Source organism: Salminus brasiliensis, chromosome 23 (assembly GCF_030463535.1).
Source record: "Salminus brasiliensis chromosome 23, fSalBra1.hap2, whole genome shotgun sequence".
In the NCBI taxonomy this organism is placed as follows: Eukaryota; Metazoa; Chordata; class Actinopteri; order Characiformes; family Bryconidae; genus Salminus; species Salminus brasiliensis.
Genome location: NC_132900.1, coordinates 12,462,103 through 12,482,634, shown reverse-complemented (window position 1 = coordinate 12,482,634; position 20,532 = coordinate 12,462,103). Strand labels below are relative to the sequence as shown.

The 20,532-nt window shown below is 43.2% G+C and overlaps 1 protein-coding gene across 2 annotated transcripts in view; it reads right to left on the bottom strand.

Moving 5' to 3' along the window:
• pard3ab (par-3 family cell polarity regulator alpha, b) overlaps positions 1-20,532 on the bottom strand; it is a 185,061-nt gene that overhangs the window by 88,524 nt on the left and 76,005 nt on the right. For both annotated transcript variants that reach the window (XM_072668370.1, XM_072668371.1), the window contains exons 10-15: positions 17,929-18,068; positions 15,921-16,049; positions 15,794-15,829; positions 10,519-10,704; positions 8,548-8,718; positions 3,919-4,072 (exon numbers count right to left, since the gene is read on the bottom strand). In XM_072668370.1, the coding sequence (XP_072524471.1) occupies positions 3,919-4,072; positions 8,548-8,718; positions 10,519-10,704; positions 15,794-15,829; positions 15,921-16,049; positions 17,929-18,068 (816 nt within the window). The remainder of the gene's footprint in view (positions 1-3,918; positions 4,073-8,547; positions 8,719-10,518; positions 10,705-15,793; positions 15,830-15,920; positions 16,050-17,928; positions 18,069-20,532) is intronic.

Below are 20,532 nucleotides of genomic sequence, written 5' to 3'. Positions count from 1 at the left end.
GAAGTCTGAGATGCTTTTTTTTTTTTTTTTTTGCTCATCACAACTGCACAGAGTGGTTGTCCGAGTTACTGAGGCCTCTCTTTGTTTTAGATGTTTTAGGCTTCCTGCCTGTCCAAACAGTCTAAACTCTGAAACAGTGGTCAGTAGAGCCAAAACAGCAGGAGTGGTCACTTTTAACTCACCAGGGCTCTTCTGATTATGGCTTTACACATGTAAACAACAAGCATGCAGTTACTGCATAACCTGCATATTAAGGGGCCCACAAGCAGTGTAACTGTCTTAGCATTGGCTTCACCATCATGTGGTCGCAGGTTCAATGCCCCAAAATGCCACAGCTATCCGTGTTCAGGAGTTTAAGAGAGCACAACTGCTCTCACCCTCTCTGCACGAGTATGAAGGCCCTCCCTCATCACTAAGTGAATGCCTAGCCAGTGCGGGCGTCAGTCCGCGGCAGTCTGATGCTAACAAGGTGAAGGGCTAGCTTTAATAGTTGCTAAATGCAATGAATTCCCTACAGTTTTTGAGCCAGACAGACTTTCAACCTAAACAAATTACCTTAAACCTTACCTTAAAGTACATACTTTTAAATACAGTCACATGCACAAGTTTCTGCACCCCAGGTCGAATTCCGTTTTGTTGCAGGGTAAAGAAGTTATGCTCCACAGAGACCCACTTCTGCCCATTCTGAAGCATTACGACTGTTCAGTGGCTTAATTTAGCATAGAAAGCTAAAGAAAACAAGCAAAACATGTTTAATAGAATTAAAAGAACCAGGGTCTAAAATGTGCAGAAAATATTAGTTAAATAATAAAATATTTATTAATTTTTAAAGAAAATCTGAACATGGGTGCCCAAACATTTGCATAAGACTGTCCGGTATTTGTGATTAGGCATAAGAGGCTGTGCTAACTAATCATTGTTTTTATAGGAAAGCTTAAGCTGATTTCACATGATGTCCAAAACTGATTCTCAGGACATTTTCCGGAGCTATCCTTCTGTGGAAGTACTGTGTGGTTTAGGCTAGGAGTGACGCCTGTGTAGCGCATGCAGGAGGCACGGCAGGAGGCACGACAGAAGGCATGGCAGGATGCAAACGGTACACTGCGGAAATAGCAGTGTTTTGTTTACAACACATTTATACATCCCTTGTGAATTCTCAGGAAAATTACCTGCTCTATTCACTACATTTCCCGGACTTTGTAATAAGGGGCGGGCAGGATCCCGACAACTCACGGGGACATTTGGCTTCACACATACAGTACCTACACATCTGACAACAAGTCAGTTCCACAAACCTCTACCCTACTGAAGCTGCCCTATTCAACCGTAAGTGCTGTTATAGTGCAATGGTAACATCAAGAAGAATCATCAAAAGGTTAGCCATGTAGTACACTCACAGAGCGAGACTGCATTCTTAGTTATACGGTTGTGTCAAGAACTGTGTGTTGGAAGCTTCATGGAATGGGCTTTCACAACTGATGCTTTAACACGTGGTGGTCTGATGAATGCTTTGCTGGGTGAACAGTGCCAAGTGTAAGTAACAGCATACAGCAACTATACAAATACAATGAAGACGAGAACCGAGCACTTCCAACTGTGTGTCAACAGTTTGTTTGGAAGATCTTTCCAATTTCAGCATGATAATGGCCCCATGCACAAAGCGAGGTCCATGAAGACTTGGAAGAACTTCCTTGGCCTGCACAGAGCCCTGACCTCAAACACCATCCAAGAATCATCAGTAACTGACCTCACTACGGCTTTTGCGGCTGGACGGAAGTGAACGTTCCAACATTCCAACATCTATTTTAAAGCCTTAAAACAGAACTGACTGTCAGAAGAAAGGTTGTGCAAATGTATCAGACACACGGAACGGACAAAAGTATTGGGACACCCGCTCATTCAATGAATCTTCTGAAATCAGGGGTGTTTTTCCGGCTTTTGTTGGAGTAACTGTCTCTACTGTCCAGGCAGGACATTCTACTAGATATTGGAGCACTGCTGAGAGCATTTGACTGCATTCAAAGACCAGATGCGTTAGTGGGGTCAGGATGTTGGGTGATCACCACCTAACTACACCCCCAACCTAATCCCAAAAGGTATTGGAAGGAGAACCACCATCATTCCAGAGAACACAGTTCCACTGCTCCCCAGCTAAATGCCCCTATTATACCCCTCTAGCCCACACCTGGAATTATGCATGGTCTCAATTGAAAATACTTCTCTACAAGGACCAGACAAGCTGTGCGTGTGCATTTGCACATCTGTGTCAGCAACTTAAAGTAGCTTAACGCGTTCAATAGAAGGGGCATCCACAAACATTTGCATATACAGTATATATATATGTACTTTAAGTACAGCTTTGACTTTATTGTAAGGGTTAGCATTAAATGTAGTTGAGCTTAGCTTGCTACATTTTTAAGTAGCTTCTTTAAGTAGCCTTCTTTTAATGACCCAGGTCCGATCCATTCCAATAAGAAAACACTAAACTGTGTTTAGTCTAGCCGGCGGGGCTTGGGATCAGAAACAACCGGAATAAATAATTAAACATCAATATCATCATAATCCCTCATTCAAAGAGAAAGAGAGAGAGGGGGAAATATTACCATCAATCGCATTAGACTCGAGGACTGGAGGAAACGCTCTCGCCCTGCCGTCAGACTGGGGTAGCAACTTTGAGAAGAAGTTTTAAAGCAGGCCATTAATGCTGGATTTGGGTTATTACTGCAGTCTCGTCTGCACTAAAACTCCCGCACAACAAGGCGTCTGCGTGCGTGTCTGCTGGGGCCCATGTTCGACAGACGCGAGTGTGTGTATGCGTGTTGTCCTTAAAACTGTCTATATGAGAGACGGAAATTGGCGCCGATATCCTGCGGCGGCAAGAATCTGATCCGCTCCTGGGAAATCCAGACACACTGCTGTTTTGCAGAGAGCACTCAGTACAAGGATGTTACCCCAAACTTGACACAAGGAACACACACACATACACTCACAGGGGCTATTCAGAAAAACAAGACAAGGTCTTACTGGAATAGCTTGGCAAAATATATGGAAATTCGTATTATAAGCAGCTTATTTTAAGTAGCAGTAAAAAATAACTAGAAAATAAAGAGCATTTCCTAAAGGAAACTGTGAATGGCTGCACAAGTGGTTCTCACTTCCAGGCTGTTGCTACATAGGCCAACAGGGGGGAAACAAACTAGGTGGTTGCTATGGCATTTCTTGTGGTTGCTGTGGTATCCCAGATGATTGCTACAGTGTTGTGAAGTGTTTGATAGATGCTACAGTGTTGCAAGGTTATTGCCATGGTGGTGCTTAGTGGTTGGTAGGGTTTTGCTAGTTGGATGCTAAACTAGAACTGGGCAATATGACATGATATTTTATTGTATCGTGATCAATGTTCTTATCGTGATACACAACATGCTTTTTTAAGCATATCGAGGATATGAACCTTGTTTAAATAACACTGATCAGCTGCATGTTTCATTGCAAACAGTGCAATTAGTCTGGTTTGACTGGAAGAAGTGCAGCATATTTTAATAAAAAAAAATCACTGTACTAAATATGGGAGAGGGTTTGGATGGTAGTTTTTGAAAATCCATCACTATTGATGCATTTCGTCTGCGATCTCATCTATCCTGATGAATATCATGTATCGTGAAAATATCTTTAAATATCGTGATAATATTTTTACCATATCACCCAGCCCTATGCTAAACACAACAACTGTACATTTGATCAAAAAGCTGGATACAAGCCCAAATCAAACAATCAGACTGAACAATCTGGAGTTGAAATGGTGTCAGGAAGAACATGGAGAAGAACATGGAGAAGAACATGGAGAAGAACATGGAGAAGAACATGGTACCGCATGTGATTGGAGTGCTAGAAGTGTAATGAATAAAGGAGGCCGGGTCTCACCCATTCCTCTGCTGGCCATGTTGTTGCGGGGTCTCAGGTTGTCATCCAGCCCCTCAATGCCTCCATACAGCGAGTGCGAGATTCTCCTCTCGTGATCGTCCAGAGCTGGACTCGGGGTCTGCTCGGGGCCGCGTGGACTGCATGGTGCTTCACCCTGAAATACATACAGACAGCAAACACACACACACACACACAAAGTAGTAGGACATCTTGTTGCACAGCAGGAACAGCAATAACTGTGCATCACTTCAGACAAACTACTGCGCATCTAATACATGAATACATCCACACACTCTGATTAACGGACGGCTAGGGGATCTTCATCCAGTTAGAGCTGCTACTTATTTAGCAGTCCTCAGTATTCCGTTTCCTCCTCAGTGACTACACTGGTAATTCATTTAATGTATATACTCCTGAAGGCTGGAGCACACTGACCAGACACACACAAGGGATGTTCTGGAGGATCCACCTGAACCATGTTTATAACAGATGTGTGAGAGCATGAAGACCCCTCATATCAAGCAAATGTTCTTTAGACCTTGAAAAGGTTCTTCACTCTCACACATCTCTAGTTCGTCCATGGCATCGCACTAGGAAAGCTTCATGATTAAGAGTGGATCATGCGTCTTTATCTGGTCAGTGTTCTCTGGCTTTTAATGTTGTTTTTGTAAAAGTCATTCGTTACATGATACTTTAATGTGTTTTATCAGGGAAAAAAGGATAAAGCATTCCAGATGTTAGACCTGATGTATACGGCAGTGCTGGGAACCTGATATTGCAGTGCATTATTTGAGTGGACTTTTGCATGGATTTGGTCATACAGTGGTTTGCGTCTGTGGTTCGACTACGAATGATCTGATTAACTCTGGTTTGTCTCGTGGTAAACAGACAGTCCGATCAGACAAGTCCGCTGTGTGAATGCCCATGCTGCTCTCATTTTCTGATTAGCTTTTTCTTCATAACACTTTAGATGTACATCTCTTTATAAAAAAAAAAAAAAAAGGTTTGGAGGAAAACACATCGATCTAGAGCAGAGCTGCTCAATCCTGGTCCTGGAGATCTACCACCCTAAAGAGAGATCAGATCCAATACAGCTGACTCTAACGTTCAGTTGCAGTGTTAGATTCAGGGTTGAGCTAAACTCTGCAGGGTGGGAGATCTCCAGGACCAGGACTGAACAGCCCCGACCTAAAGAAACGTATAGAGTTGTCCACTTGATAAGAACCTGAGGTCTACATCACAGGAAACTATTAAACTAGGCTGTATGTCTGAGGCACTGCTCAATATATCGGAGTTGCCTTTGGCCTAAAATGTAGGGCCTTTTAAGAACTAGAACTTAGCTTTTCACATTTACCACTATTTTACTGTCAACACTACACCATACATACAGTTGTTGTCTCATTTAGCCTATGTGAAAGTGATTTTCCCAGTTAAAGATGGAAAATGAAATAAATAAATAAATAAATAAATTGGAAAATGAAAATAATGTGTTGTAAACCGCAAACATTGTTCTCTCCATCTCAATTACAAAAAAAAAGCCGTAAAAATGTACATACCACCAGCCCACTCACAAAAGCCTTTGGACAAATCCACTGTGACATGCTAACACACACCAGCCATTCGAGAATATGGTGTTGCGGATACTCCCGACTGACGACATTAGAAAGCGCGCCTCTAGGTCTCGCGGTTGCAGCTTTGCCAGTGTCAGAGTCCATGGAAGTAAAAGTGGAGCTCAACACGCAAAAGCCAGGAGAGTGAGTGGATGCTAGGCTAAACTGCTAACACTGCAACAATCTCTCCAGCTACCCATTCCCACACCGTACAGTTCTAAAACAAAGGTAGGCTATGCTAGAGCAAAGGTAGAGCTCTTCATTTTTTACCATTTGCCCACTGTAAACAGAAAGTCAGTATGTTTCATTTAGATGTAAAATAACAGGGTAGTAAATAGGCTTGTAAAACCACATCTAAGCTGGGTTGGGACTTTGCAAACCTTTATAAAATAGTGACTAAATAATTAGATATGACGACATGCACCAGTGCTCAATATGTAATTTTAACAGCAACTGCAACGCACAATTCACAGTAGACCATGGCTGCTGAGCAACAGACAGAACTGTGCACAACGGCATAAAGTCAAGTTAACGTGGGAGTCTATACATGTCTAAAAACAGTGCTATCCTTTGTACATGTATTAAAACAGTGCTATTCTTTGTACATGTATAAAAACAGTGCTATTCTTTGTACCAGTTTTTCCATGGCCCCTTTCCTCTCCCTGTTCTACTACCTTTTATCATTAAGCGTGTCCTACAGTAAGACTCCAAACCTTAAGGGACAAGCACAGCAATTATGAATTACAGGACGGCTTTGTACAAGTGAGCTATGTGTGTGTGTAAGTGTGTGCGTAAGGGTCATATGTTTTATCCCCTCAGAAATGCTGCTGATATTCCCAGAAAGCCCTGGGGGATGAGTGTGCTGTGCAAAACGCTGTGACCTGATTGGCTGGTCTTAAATCACATCTATTTCAGAACAGGCGATCTCTAGAGGGACAGCAACACGACAACAACAACTTAAAAAAAAAAAAAAAAAGAAAGAAAAAAAAAAAAAAGGCCTCTTTCTTCACCAGCCAGATCAGATATTACCATTAATCCCAATGAAATGTAATCTACTCTATCTACATCTCTACATGGTTGCATGGTAGAGCTCTATTCCATAATAACAACAGCATACAGAGAAATGTGAGGATCAATGCCTTTAATTTGGTCATAAAATGTATATAAAAAAACAAAAAAAAAAACAAATAACAGCACATTAAATATTGGCTCTTTCTCAATGTATAAATATTACATCAGCTGAGAGAGCGAAGACATTTAATGGCGCTCTGGCATAATTTACGGAGATATTTATTAACATTTCACAGCAATTTCGCACGGGCAAGCTCCACAAGAGTCCAAGGAATAAAATCCACTCGTCAAGTGCTCCCTTCTCTCTACAGTGCAACTTATACTCTTCTCGCACTCTGAGGTCTGACGGATGACATTTTTCCATAATTCCACCACACTAGCCACCATTTCAGAGTGTCCAGAGTCAATAAAATCCAGTCTTCCACCGATATCGCATCTCCCTCTCTATGTGGTCCGAATGACGCCAGTCTCTCTCTCTCTAGACATTCTCACGGCTGTATAGTCTGATCACTCCATCTCCTGGTTGCATCTCCTCACTTTGTCTCTAGCATTTGATCTTCTCTCAGAGCCGCTCCCTAGAACCATACTTCTTTTCTCCGTCTCTGCTATCTGATCTGTCCTTCTGTCTGTACTGTCTGATCTGTTTATTCTTAGAATCAGATCTTTCTCTCCCTTCATTCTTTAAGCTTGGGTCATATTTCCATGTTACTGTGTGATGTGGTCTCTCTTTGCTGTCTGGTTTTCCCTTCTCTCTGTAGGGTCTGATTCCTCTCTCATTACTGTCTGATCTCTGCTTTGGTATCTCTCTAGAATCGTATCTTTCTGTACCTTTGTAGGGTCTGATTCCTCTCTCATTAGGGTCTGATCTCTCTTGTAGTGTCTCTCTAGAATCATACCTTTCTGCAGTTTTGTAGGGTCTGATCTCCCTTTCATTACTGGCTGATCTTTCTCTTAGAGTCTCTCTAGAATCATATCTTTCTGCACCCTGGTAGGGTCTGTTCCCTTTCTCATTACGGTCCGATCTCTCTTGTAGGGTCTCTCTAGAATCGTATCTTTCTGTACCTTTGTAGGGTCTGATTCCTCTCACCTTTTGGTCTGATCTCTCTTGTAGTGTTTCTTTGGAATCATACCTTTCTGCAGTTTTGTAGGGTCTGATCTCCCTTTCATTACTGGCTGATCTTTCTCTTAGGGTCTCTCTAGAATCATATCTTTCTGCACCCTGGTAGGGTCTGTTCCCTTTATCATTACGGTCCAATCTCTCTTGTAGGGTCTCTCTAGAATCGTATCTTTCTGAACCTTTGTAGGGTCCGATTCCTCTCTCATTATGGTCTGATCTGTCTCGTTGTCTCTCTCTATAATCATACCTTTCTGCAGTTTTGTAGGGTCTGATCTCCCTTTCATTACTGGCTGATCTTTCTCTTAGGGTCTCTCTAGAATCATATCTTTCTGCACCCTGGTAGGGTCTGTTCCCTTTATCATTACGGTCCAATCTCTCTTGTAGAGTCTCTCTAGAATCATATCCTTCTGTACCTTTGTATGGTCTGTTCCATCTCTCATTATTGTCTGATCGCTCTCTAATATTATATCTCTCTGCATCCCTGTAGTGTCTAATCTCTCGCTCTCTAGAATTCAATATCTCTTCATCTCTGTAGTGTCTGATTTCTCCATTATTGCTGTCTGATCTCTCGCTCCAGCTCTCTCTTGTGTCATATCTCTGAGTTTCTCGCTCATTTGGCCTCTCCACTTCTCTGTACTTTCTGCGTTCTGGACTCTCCTTCCCACAGCAATGTCCAATCTCTCGCTCTCCGCTATCTGATCCCTCTTTCCATTTCTCTCTTTTTCTGGTGTCATAGCTTTCCTCCTCTCTGTAGTGTCTGATGTCCCTCTCTTCACTGTCTGTTCTGTCTCCCTCTTCACTGTCCGATATCTCGAGCTCATGTCCGATTACCTCATTGCGCTTGTTCAATCGTCTCGCCACAATCAGCTGGATCATTCCTCGTTTGTTGCCCTCCGTCGACATGGACTTTCGCAACGTTTCCATGGCGTCGTGATTGGTCTTCCCTAACAATGACTCTCCGTTGACCGCAATTAGCTGGTCATTCACCCGCAGTCTACCGTCCTGTAGAAGGGGAAGAATAACGAAAACATTCAACAGGATTAGACAATTCAACAACGGAAATTCTCAAAGAGGCCGAGACCATCTGAAACCGCTACATAATTAGCATACATTAGGTAATTTGCTGTGTAAACCCACCCCAGGTTACGTAACCTGGATAGGACTAGTGGCTGAGCAAGGGCTGTGTACTGACAGGTCACCCTTTTACCTATGTGGCTTTCTATATGAAATAGCAGACTATAGGTCAGGCACCTGTGCCCTAACACATAGTGACCATGTGTCACTTATTGATAGATAAAAAAAAAAAACAAAATAAAAACCTTTTACTTACGTATCCGTAAAAACGTATACTATTTGAAGCACTTTGAGTGAGCTTAAATATCTTTCGGCGACTTTCACAGAGCTAGCAAAACATCCAAAATCTGACCAAACTTACTGACCTTTGTGGCTGTTTTCTGTATCAGGCATTAGTCCGAAAAGTTTGCACCGCTGAACTGACCAATATGGGCAACACAATCCTCCGCCTGGCACATTCATTCAACCCCTAACAGCCATCCAGCGTCTTTCCTTACCAATATTAAGGGCAGTGGTGGCTCAGTGCTGCCTTATTGATCACAGGGTTGTGGGTTCAATACATGGGTCTGCAAAGCTGGCAACTGTTAGGCCCTTGGGCCATAGCATGGCTGACCCAACTCTCTGACCCCATCTTTCTAAGATGGGATATAATGATGGCAAAGGTATTTAAGGCAACTTAATAGACTTTTCACATAACTTGCCAGGCAAATCGGTCACGTTACTTGATTTTGAAGAGCCTTTGTTTACGTTTTCCCCATTGTTTCCTGATCTTTTTTGTGTTCCTTAGCGAAGACATGAAGCACACCAAAGAAACAAGCTTTTTGGTGATGTAAGGTTCAAGGGGGTGCAAAGTTATGCTGAAAATTGAACTAGATTCACATTAAAGTCGCATGAATTCCAATCTGGCTAGCTGATTTAGACTGTGCTCACATCGGTCGCGCATCGGATTCTGGCCGCACATACAACAGTGTTCTTTAAACACATTGAAAAGGTGACACTCTGTGTGTTTCCACGGGTTAGCTCTGTTCACACTGCCATGCAAGTAGCAAGTCTGAGTCACGTATGAAAAGAAAAGATCGGATTCGGGACATTTTTGTCTGCTGTGTGAACATAGCCTTTAACTACTTAAACACAACGACGTCTACACAGGAAATGCATCATCAGATGACACACTGATGTCGTGTTCCCTTTCACACTAGATTTGGTGGAGGAATGGATCGGATACAATTTTTTTTCCTTCCTATCGATATTCAATCCAGCTTTTTCTGCAGATTTCGACCTTATACCAGTACGTGTTATCAGATCAGGGCCACTCTAGTCTTTTCTCGCTCTCGTAAACCAGATGATGGCCCTGCAGTAAAGACAGATTTGACTGCAGATTGCAGGTCATATGATGAATGCTAAACAGTTTTCAAAGCATCTCGGCCAGCATGACACTGCTTGGAAAAGACAGCTCTTCCTTTACTTGTCAAATACTATGAACATCAGTGACGGGCTCATGAGCCGTATAGCTGTATAGGACTTTTATGTGTGTGTGTGTGTGTGTGTGTGTGTGTGTGTGTGTGTGTGTGTGTGTGTGAGAAGAACTGAACTGAAGAACAGAGGGTGTGTGAACGTGTCAGTGAGATGAGTAAGATGCCTGCATGTGAGAGGCAGAGAGACAGCGAGGACATGTATGTGTGTCGTAGTGGTCGCATGTGAGTGAGCATGTGTGTGATCCGGTCTCACCTTGCAGGCAGCTCCGCCGTTGATGATTGACTTGACAAAGATTCCAAGGTCAGCGTGGTTCTCCTTCGATCGGTTACCCTTGACGCTGACCCCTAAGCCCGCCGACCCAGAGTCATTCAGAGGCACCTCTAACGTCAAAAACTCCCGAGTGCCGTCAGGGGTCAGCACCACCTCCTCCTCCTCCACCTGGAGACAGGAAAAGAGAGGCGCAGAGAAACATGAAATGCTGCAGTCTAAAGTGGGTAAACGGTTGAGAATAAGCTTAAGAATAAGCTACACATCTCTGGAAAAGGTGACAAGTTCAGGAACTAAAGTCTTGTAGAACCCGAACTCCATTGGCACTGTTTCTATATGAGAAGACTTCAGGGATTTTAACCTCCTGGTGTATTCTGGTGCAAATGGACTAAAACACAGGCCTAATTACTGTGGTATTATTTACCTGATTGAGTTTACCAACTATGCAAATTCATGTTCAAAAATCTGGAAAGAAATTGGAGACATATGTATTATTATATGTTATAAATAGCCTATAAACTTTGCCCATCATTTGAGCTTGACTGGCTCCATATTAGAAAAATAGTGCTTGAACCCCGATAACTGCCACTTGCAATGTAATCTGAAGATGTACGCTTAATAGCTCACAGAAATCAAAGCAATCAATGGTAATTAATCTTAATTCTGATCGGCCCAACAAAACTTAAAAAGGTCAATCTAAGGGTTGGATGAAAAATGATGCGATTAAACTCCTCAAATATAATACTGACCACTGATCAGCACTGATGCGAATGGTCTATTTTTCATTCGAGAAAATTCCAGATGCTTTTAAATTAGCCAGCATGTCCACACTTGTTCATGCGTAAAGGTTGGGTTTATTAAAGGTGCTAGAGATGTTAACAAGCCAAGCATTTCTTCCTCCCAGCTCTGAGTAAGAGTACAAAACCCGTTACAGAGAGCTTTACCTCCTGCCTAGCTCACCAAATGTTAGAGTTTGACACAAAGAAGCTGAAAGAGCCTCAGAAGTTCCAGAGAATACACAAGAGTGATTAGTGTAGGTTTTCAAACATGCTAACAAGTCAAGCATCCCCTCTTCCTTCAAACCTCCTGGCTCATACGTTGTGATGTTAGAATGCTGAATAAGAATGGGAAATTCATGAGATAGAACTGGACACTAAACCACAGTGACAACCAAACACCACCATATCAGCCACCTGGTAGACCATAGCAACCACCTAGCAAAAACCACTTAGTTTCACCCTAGTGATCCTTTAGCGATCCCAATGCAACCACCTAGAAACCACAGTGACTGCCCTTACATCACCATATCAGCCACTTAGGACACCATAGCCATCACTCTAGTGACCACCTAGCAACACTACAGCGACCACCTAGCAACATCATAGCAAGCACCTAGCCACCACAGGGCAAGACCACAGAAACTATATAGCAACTAACTGGCAACCAACTGGCAGCAAGAATACCTGCAACACACCTAGCAACACTGTAGAACAAGAACACCTGTAAAGCACCTAGCAACAATGTAGAGCAAGAACACCTGCAACACACCTAGCAACACTGTAGAACAAGAACACCTGTAAAGCACCTAGCAACACTGTAGAGCAAGAATACCTGCAACACACCTAGCAACACTGTAGAGCAAGAACACCTGTAAAGCACCTAGCAACACTGTAGAGCAAGAACACCTGCAAAGCACCTAGCAACACTGTAGAGCAAGAATACCTGCAACACACCTAGCAACAATGTAGAGCAAGAACACCTGTAAAGCACCTAGCAACACTGTAGAGCAAGAACACCTGTAAAGCATTTAGCAACACTGTAGAACAAGAACACCTGTAAAGCATTTAGCAACACTGTAGAGCAAGAACACCTGTAAAGCATTTAGCAACACTGTAGAGCAAGAACACCTGTAAAGCATTTAGCAACACTGTAGAGCAAGAACACCTGTAAAGCACCTAGCAACACTAGTGACAGCTTTGCAGCTGCCTTAAACTGGAAACCTCGTTAAGCAAGTAGTCTGCGTTTTCTTCAGGAAATATTTGTATTAATAATATTTTTATAATAATAATGATAATAATAATAATAATAATAAACAATAATGCAGTCGTTTCTCTTTTATTAATTTTCATGAAAGAGCATCTCTCTCTTCCTCTCAGAGGTAAAGCTACTGCAAAGCACAGGTCAGAGAGCCCAGTTGGGGTTCTGGAAAGTTGGACCATTCGTCTTATTTGTGGAAGAAGCTGGACTGACTGGCCTGATTCTGAACCCACAAACCGATCAAAAGGCATTAGCAAGTATGCAGCGTTCACAGTGAGGCACATCTCCAGCGGAAACACCCCTGTTCCTCAGAGCCGCTGAACTTTCTTTCCTCAGATTTACTCTGTCACGCCCTGCGACTCTGTTCCTACTCGTGACGGTAAGACAGACATTACTTCCTAAGAAGCACAAAGTCCTTCTGAACCAGGGAGCTCGCAGGGATTCTTCCCCTCGTTCCCAATAAACCCTTCCCCACTTATCCTGACCTGCCTGCCGCCGAGGGAAGAACACACGTGACATCATCCTGCACTGTAAACAAAGATTTTTCAGCAAATGTGTGTGTGTGCGCGTGTAATAGGAGGCACTCATGCAAAACCGTGCTGCTGTTTGCCAGCCAGTGTGAGAAGCTACAGCATGAATACCAAACACCTGCTCTCTGACACACACACACACAGAGCCTGAGGATGTGTGAGCCGCCGAAACGCTTCAAACGTTTGTCTTTTGTCTCTGCCTCTCCTTCTCTGACACACACAGAGTGCATTAATAACACAATTACTGCCTTCCATCAGCTGCAGTGTGTGTGTGTCTTAGAATAATAGAGGGAAGAGGCAGGAGGAGAGAAAATCAGGGACAGGATAGAAAAGACAAAGTGTGTAAGTGAAGGAAAGAGCAGAGAGCGCGCGAGAGCATGCATACGAGAGAGAATATCACAGGTGTCAGTTGTAGTGAGCAGTCATTAAGCAAATTGCTCTAAAATCAGACGGCAGAACAGAGTCGCTACATTGTACACAACAATACAGCGTGTGTGTGTTTCAATGGCACTAGTGTGTGTGAGTATTTTGTGGTGTCTCATTTTGCTCAGTCTTACTCTGCTGCTCTGATCTTATCAGCTTTAAAAAGTTAATGCATAGAGAGTGAGAGAGCGAGAGACTGTGTGTGTATGCGCACGTGTGTGTGTGAAGCTGCGGTGCGTTATCAAAGTGTCTGTGCAACAGAGAGCGCTACAGACGATTACACCATTCTACAGAGAGGATTACAAAGCCTGATAATATCTGTCTACTAACAAGAGAGACGGGGAGACAGAGAGAGAGAGACAGAGAGAGAGAGAGACAGAGAGAGAGAGAGGGGGGGAGGGGGAAGTGACAGGGGGCAGAGAGAGGGAGGGTAAGTAACAGAAGGAGAGACAGAGAGGACGTGATGGAGGGAGAGAGACAGAGATGAGACACACAGAGAGGGGGCAGAGAGAGCAGGTGAGATCACCAGAGAGATGTAGAGACAGCGAGAGAGAGAGAGAGAGAGAGAGAGAGAGAGAGAGAGAGAGAGAGAGAGAGAGAGAGAGAGAGCAAGAGAGATTGTAAAAAAAGGGACAGTGCAAGAGAAAGAGCAAGAAAGAGAGAGAGGGAAAGTGTGAAAGAGGAAGAAAGAAAAACAGAAAAAAAAGAGGAAGAGAGAAAGACTAAGAGGGTGAGAGGAAAAAGAAAGAAGGGAGGTGCAAGAGACAGAAAGAAAGAATGTGCATGAAACAAGAGAAACTGGGAAATGAGAGAGAGAGAGAGAGAGAGAGAGAGAGAGAGAGAGAGAGAGAGAGAGAGATTGTGAAAGTCATCATGAGAGCTTGATGGAATCTGAACTTTCGGTTACGGAAAGAACAGGAGCTTACGGGAACCCAACCAACCCACCAAGCCATCACCGCGGCAACACACCCACACCCCTCTTACTGGCAGCAAACCCACTGATCTCCGCTATTAGCATTTAGCGCTAATCTAGCATTAAAAAATTATGGAGGATAATGGGCAAGACTGACAGACCTCAATAACACCCATTATCCACTATAACAGAGCTTGCCAACCCAGTCCTCTGGGACCCTCCCTCAGTTCAACATTTCTGCTGCACCAGGTAGTCAGCGTTCTTCCCTGCTTGTATCAGGTTAGCTGGGGGGGGTTAGTGGGATGGGGGGTGCATGGGGAGCATCAGGGGGTTCCACTGACTCCCATTAAATCGCAACTAGTGCAATATACTGCTGTTCATTTTTACATTGATATCGTCCTCTTTGAAATGCTGATGTCACACAAGGCCACAATATGCAAACGAGCTTCTAACCAAGTTTGGCTGAATAAAGTGGAATCAGAACCAATAAATGGAAATAATATATAATAATAATATATGATCAATATCAAAATCATACTGTTGCCATCAACCTTATAGTTTCATTTTTGCCAATTTTTACTTTTTGATGAAATTTGAATCTGGGAGCTGTTCCTTTTTGTTGCATACTTTATGTTAAATGGACCAATAGAAATGCTCCAAAATGACTTGGAATAAACTCTTTTTACACTGACGACCATTGAAAGTTAAGAAGGTTTTTGCCAACTCCTGCAACATCTGCACTATTTGGACAAAAGTATTGGGACACACCTCTTAATCACCGGATTTAGCCGTTTCATTCAGTCCCATTGCCATAGGTGTGTAAAATCAAGCACCTAGCCATGCAGTCTGTCTTTTCACACATCTGCAAAAGAATGGGTGGTTCTAAAGAGCTCAATGAAATCCAGCGTGGTACTGTAATAGGATGCCAGTTGCCAGATGAGGTGAAATTTCTCCCCTCCTAGATATTCCACCATCACCTGTGAGTGGTAGTATTGAAGAGTGGAAGCATTTAGGAACCATAGCAACTCAGCCATGAAGTGACATGCTGTCTCTGTAACTGCCGAGCTCCAAACCTGTTGTTAGAGCTGGAAAGCGGGACCAACTCCATGTTAATGTCGATGGATTTAGGATTGGGTGTCATAAAAGCTCCCATCAGTGTAATGTGTAGGTGTCCCAGGACTTTTGTCCAAATAGTGCAGCTGCTTAACTTTCCCACACAAGAATGAAGTCTAGTTGTGGAGTCTGATTTGCCTTCCAATGGAACGTCTCTACTCTGAACTGTGCAGTCCAGGACTTGGCTTAATCCCTGTCCAGGAAACTGGTTGTGTGTGTGTGTGTGTGTGTTTGTGTTTCTTACCAAGTCTTTGGGATTCTGCTCTGTAGAGTCTGTATTCTAAAGGAAGCACACAAGAATACAAGGTTACAACAGTCAAACACACAGATGTGCATATATATATATATATACACACACACAATCAACCTACCAGTTCTCTAGGCAAAAAGGTCTCCTCCTGTCTCAGCACTAAGAGATTGACAGCGCCACCCATAGGCGTGGCTCTCAGCAGGGACACCACCTCTTCCTGGCCATGCCCATTCAGGTCCACACCGTTCACCTGCACCAGTCACAGAGAGGCACAGCGAAACAAGCAGAGTGCACATTTAGGGACATGGTAACAGCCAGCGCTCTTCTGGTAAGTCTTTACACTACAAGTCGGAACATTGCTGTGAGGATTTGAATGCATTCAGCCAAAAGGTTCATGAGGTCAGGTGCTGATGTTGGATGATAAGTTCTTGGTATGAGATGGAGCTCCATCACTCCAGAGATCACATCCAGGTCTGTGGTGTGATTGTGGTGACCTTAGGCTCACATGGGTGTGTGCACAACAGCTGGCTTTACCAATTACAAAGTTTATCAGTTTACAGAGCATCCATCCAGAAGACACACCACACTGTAGCTAAAGAGATGAAGTGCAGGTTAGCCCGGAGCACTTCTAAGACGCAGGAGTGCTCCCGAAAGGACAAAGAAGTTAGTAACTTTGCCTGTGAGTCATGCCCTAGTTCACTGCAGCACCATAGCAACAGTAAAAGTAAGAACGAGTTTAAGGTATTAATGCAGGAGGATAGAAGATAAGTACAGCAAGAATGCTACCTTAATGAAAGAGGGCTTAACTGATACCCTAGCGAGAGGAAATCTAAGGCTTATTTTTAGCTGCAGACCTCCTCGGCACTCCTCCCAGGCAGTGAATTTGAATGGTAGAGAATGGTTGGGAGAGCTATTAGCCTATACAGTTTCTGTACTTTAACACTTAGTGGGAGGTACAAACACATTACAAGTTTGAAAGCTGCATGAGAGCAGGAGTGCCAAATCGGGATATTAGAGGCCCACTGCACAGCACAGCTCAGAATAAAAAATTAATGACTTCTTAAAACTGACTTACGCATTAACGACATACCAAACCACTCATTTTAGCTCAATTCCTCACAAATATCACATCCATGAGTATGTCCATAAGTCAAATCAGAGGACTTATCAGTAGACCTAGCTTGTCTAGTCCCTGTAGAGAAGTACTGCCAATTGAATAAGATAAACATGCCAGATAAACATGAACCTATTAGCACCATAGGTGTGGGCTAGAGGGGTAAAAAGTCCCCCAGCATTGAGCTGTGGAGCAGTGGGACTGTGTTTTCGGGAATGATGGTTGGTGCTCCGTTCAATATTTTTGGGATGAGTTGAGGTGGGGATGAGTTGAGGTGGGGATCATCCAACATTCAACAATGCTCTCGTCACTGAATGCACTGAAATCCTGACAGCAATGCTCCAAAATCTAGGAGAAAGCCCTTTCTGGACAGTAGAGACAGTTACTCCAACAAACGCAGGATAAACTCTTTAATAGCCTTGATTTCAGAAGAAACAATGAATGCTAGAGCAAATGTCCCAATAGTGTGTTTCTGTCCTTTTCTGTTAAAAGCACACACTGCTTTTCTCAGAGCCGCTGAGCTGCTAAAAGACTGTTAGTACACTGATATACTTAAACACCTCATTAAAGCTGAAAGGGGTTGCTGTTTTCTTTTATTATTGAAGGGCAGTTGGGGCATGCTGTGCACTTTGATAGTCGCTGTGTTTGACTAACAAGGCTAAATCATGCTGGGAGCCTCTGCAGAATATTCCCTAAATTTATTTAAATCTGAATTTGTTCAATACTTAAATCTGGCATGTTACTTCAACAGTCCTAGAGAGAGGTCACGACTTCCTGTGTGAGCTAGCAGTGCAGATGGAACCCACCCCCCTCCAACAAACAAATAAAAAAAAACCTGAAACTTTGAAGATCTAATCACCTTTACAGTTTGTGTAGACCCCCCCCCCCCCCACACACACACAGAGTAAGCAGTCTCCTACATGGTCATGTCTTTATATTTAATGGTGATGTGATCTGCTCGGCTCTTATTTTTATATGATTTGAATATTACAAACAACAAGTCTAAGATCACAACCTCCAGCAGTCTGTCTCCAGCCTTCAGTCGTCCGTCCTTGATGGCCGCCCCTCTCGGCAGGATGTTCTTCACGTAGATAGGGGCGGAGCCTCCTAGGGGGACGTCTCTGGACGTGATGCTGAAGCCAAGACCTTCTGGACCTAAACAAAAAAAAAGAGGAGGAGGAGGATTCAGTGACCAGAGTAAGTGAGGTCAAGATGTAGGATACCAGACATGTTAACACCTGTATCCAATGGCATTATAGTCATCAAGGGTAACGTATACACTTGGTAAGTGGTACTCCACTCATGCACATCATTTTGGATCTGACTATTTGTAGCATGCATGTAATCAGAGACTTTTCCGAGCAGAGTGTGCATATTAACACCTCAGTCTTAATCCATAATCTGAATGAATTCAATCGGACTGGAAAAAAATCTATGCATATAAACAAACAAACACCTTTGAGATGTGGCAGAATGGGAGATTTGCAGCTCCTGAAAATCTGCAGGAATTGCGTAATGGACGTAATCTCAAAGGAACCTTTTACACCATCTTTATGAATCTATGCCATGACGGCTCGAAGCTGTTCTGAGAGCAAAAAGAGCCCCTACCAAGTATTAGAACAGTATTCCTAATAAAGTGCTCAGTGACTGTAAGAGGTCAACTGTTATATTAGGCGCTCCTGATCCATATCATGTAAGAATTCCTTCCTGAAGGTCAATTTATACAAGTACTGAAACATTACTATCATATTAAATATAATATCAAAACCTGCCAGAATATCTGTTGAACAGTGTGTGCGCGCGTGCACGAGAGTGTGTACAAGTCTGGCGTCTGGCTGAGGTAATCTCACACCTGTTTCTCAGGTAGGGAGCAGTCAGAGCCCGATTAATAGCTGGAGCCAAAAACACAAGAGGACACACTGTCATATCGGCTGAGCTGGCAGGACTCTGAAATGTGTGTATGTTTGTGTGTGTGTGTGTGTGCAAGCATGAGTGATAGATGTGTATATAAATTCTGAATGTGGGCATTCATATGCATGGATTTTGCTTAAGTATATTTGTATAGGGTGTGTGTGTGTGTGTGTGTGGGGGGGGGGGGGGGTGTGTGTGTGTGTGTGTGTGTCTGACTCTGCTCCAGGAACTACACTGAAACACACTGATGAGATCAGACAGCCATATGGAGCATCTATCTATCTATCCATCCATGTTACACACATCGCACAGGAAACACCACCACGGTAATACACACCGCTGCTTAGCAACCCCGCGGTGCCCCCTGCGCCCGCCGTGCCACCTGTCTGCTCGGAGGTGCCAAGCTTCATGCCAACAGCTGTCAATCAATTCACACCCCACCCCCTCACTCACAGCAGGGTGGATATTGCACAGATGCACAGACGCACCGACACACATACATACGAACACACACGGCTATGAGGACAATGCGACTGTGCAGTTGTGTGACTGTGTCTGAGAAACAGTCTGGGTCATTTACTGCCCCATTTGTTTATATAATGCTACCCCAATGCTGCGGGCAACCCTCAAAAGCTGCAGCTCTAGGAATGTCTGTCCATTTTTTTTGATTAAGTGTATTTGTCCACGTTACATATACAGACATGTGAAAAGGTTAGGACACCCCATGAGTATTTTTTTGGGAACATTTAAACATTTGGAAATTTGATCACTATAGTAACGATACTGGGAGACGGAGGCAATATCACTAAATACATCAAAAACTGAAATAATGACTAAAAAAATCATTTTTTTGTGAAGCCTAAAATTAGAATCAGGTGCAGCACATCAGCACATCCTGGTTATAGAAGATCTTGGAGGAGCCAGTCTTATTTAAACCTCAGACTTAGACAGATTTAGTCTGGTTTGCTCCTGATTGTTGAAGTGAGTGATGAGGATCACCATGGGCAGATCCAAAGAGCTGTCCAAGGCCTTCAGAAAGACGGTTGTAGGTGCAGATGAGTCTGCAAAGAGGTTTAAAAGACCTGTGCGCTAAAACATTCACAAGTAAAACAACTGCCAACATGGCCAGGGCAAGCTGTCCTAGCTAGTTCAGCTACAGAGCAGACCTCTTTAAAGTAAAGAAGTCTCAACAACCCTAAAATGTCAGCACCGGATCTACAGGTAGCTCTCGCTACAGCTGATGTCCAGAGTGAAGTTCCTGCATCTACCATCAGAAAAGTGCACAACTGCACATGGGACGGCCATGGGAGGTGTGCAAGGAGAAAACGCTGGCAGTGTAAAAAATAAATACATAAATAATCCTCAAGACAAGACTGACAATACACCTGTGCGTAGCACTCTGTTCCAGATGTCCTGGTCTTTGTTTATGTGCTCTCAGGAAAACTTTAGTCTTGCCTTTATTATTATTATTTTTTTAAATAATCATTTTACTGTATGTCTAATATATTGAAATACATATAAGATATGATGTCATGTCTAAAAGATCTATACAACATACACACATTAGAATATGATGACCACTAACATTGTAGTGGGAATGTGCGTGTTCGCTTATTTATACGAGTAGCAAACCCTGTCACATGGCATTTATGATGCACATATGATGTCATAATAATCTGATATGACTGTATAAAAATATACATATAAA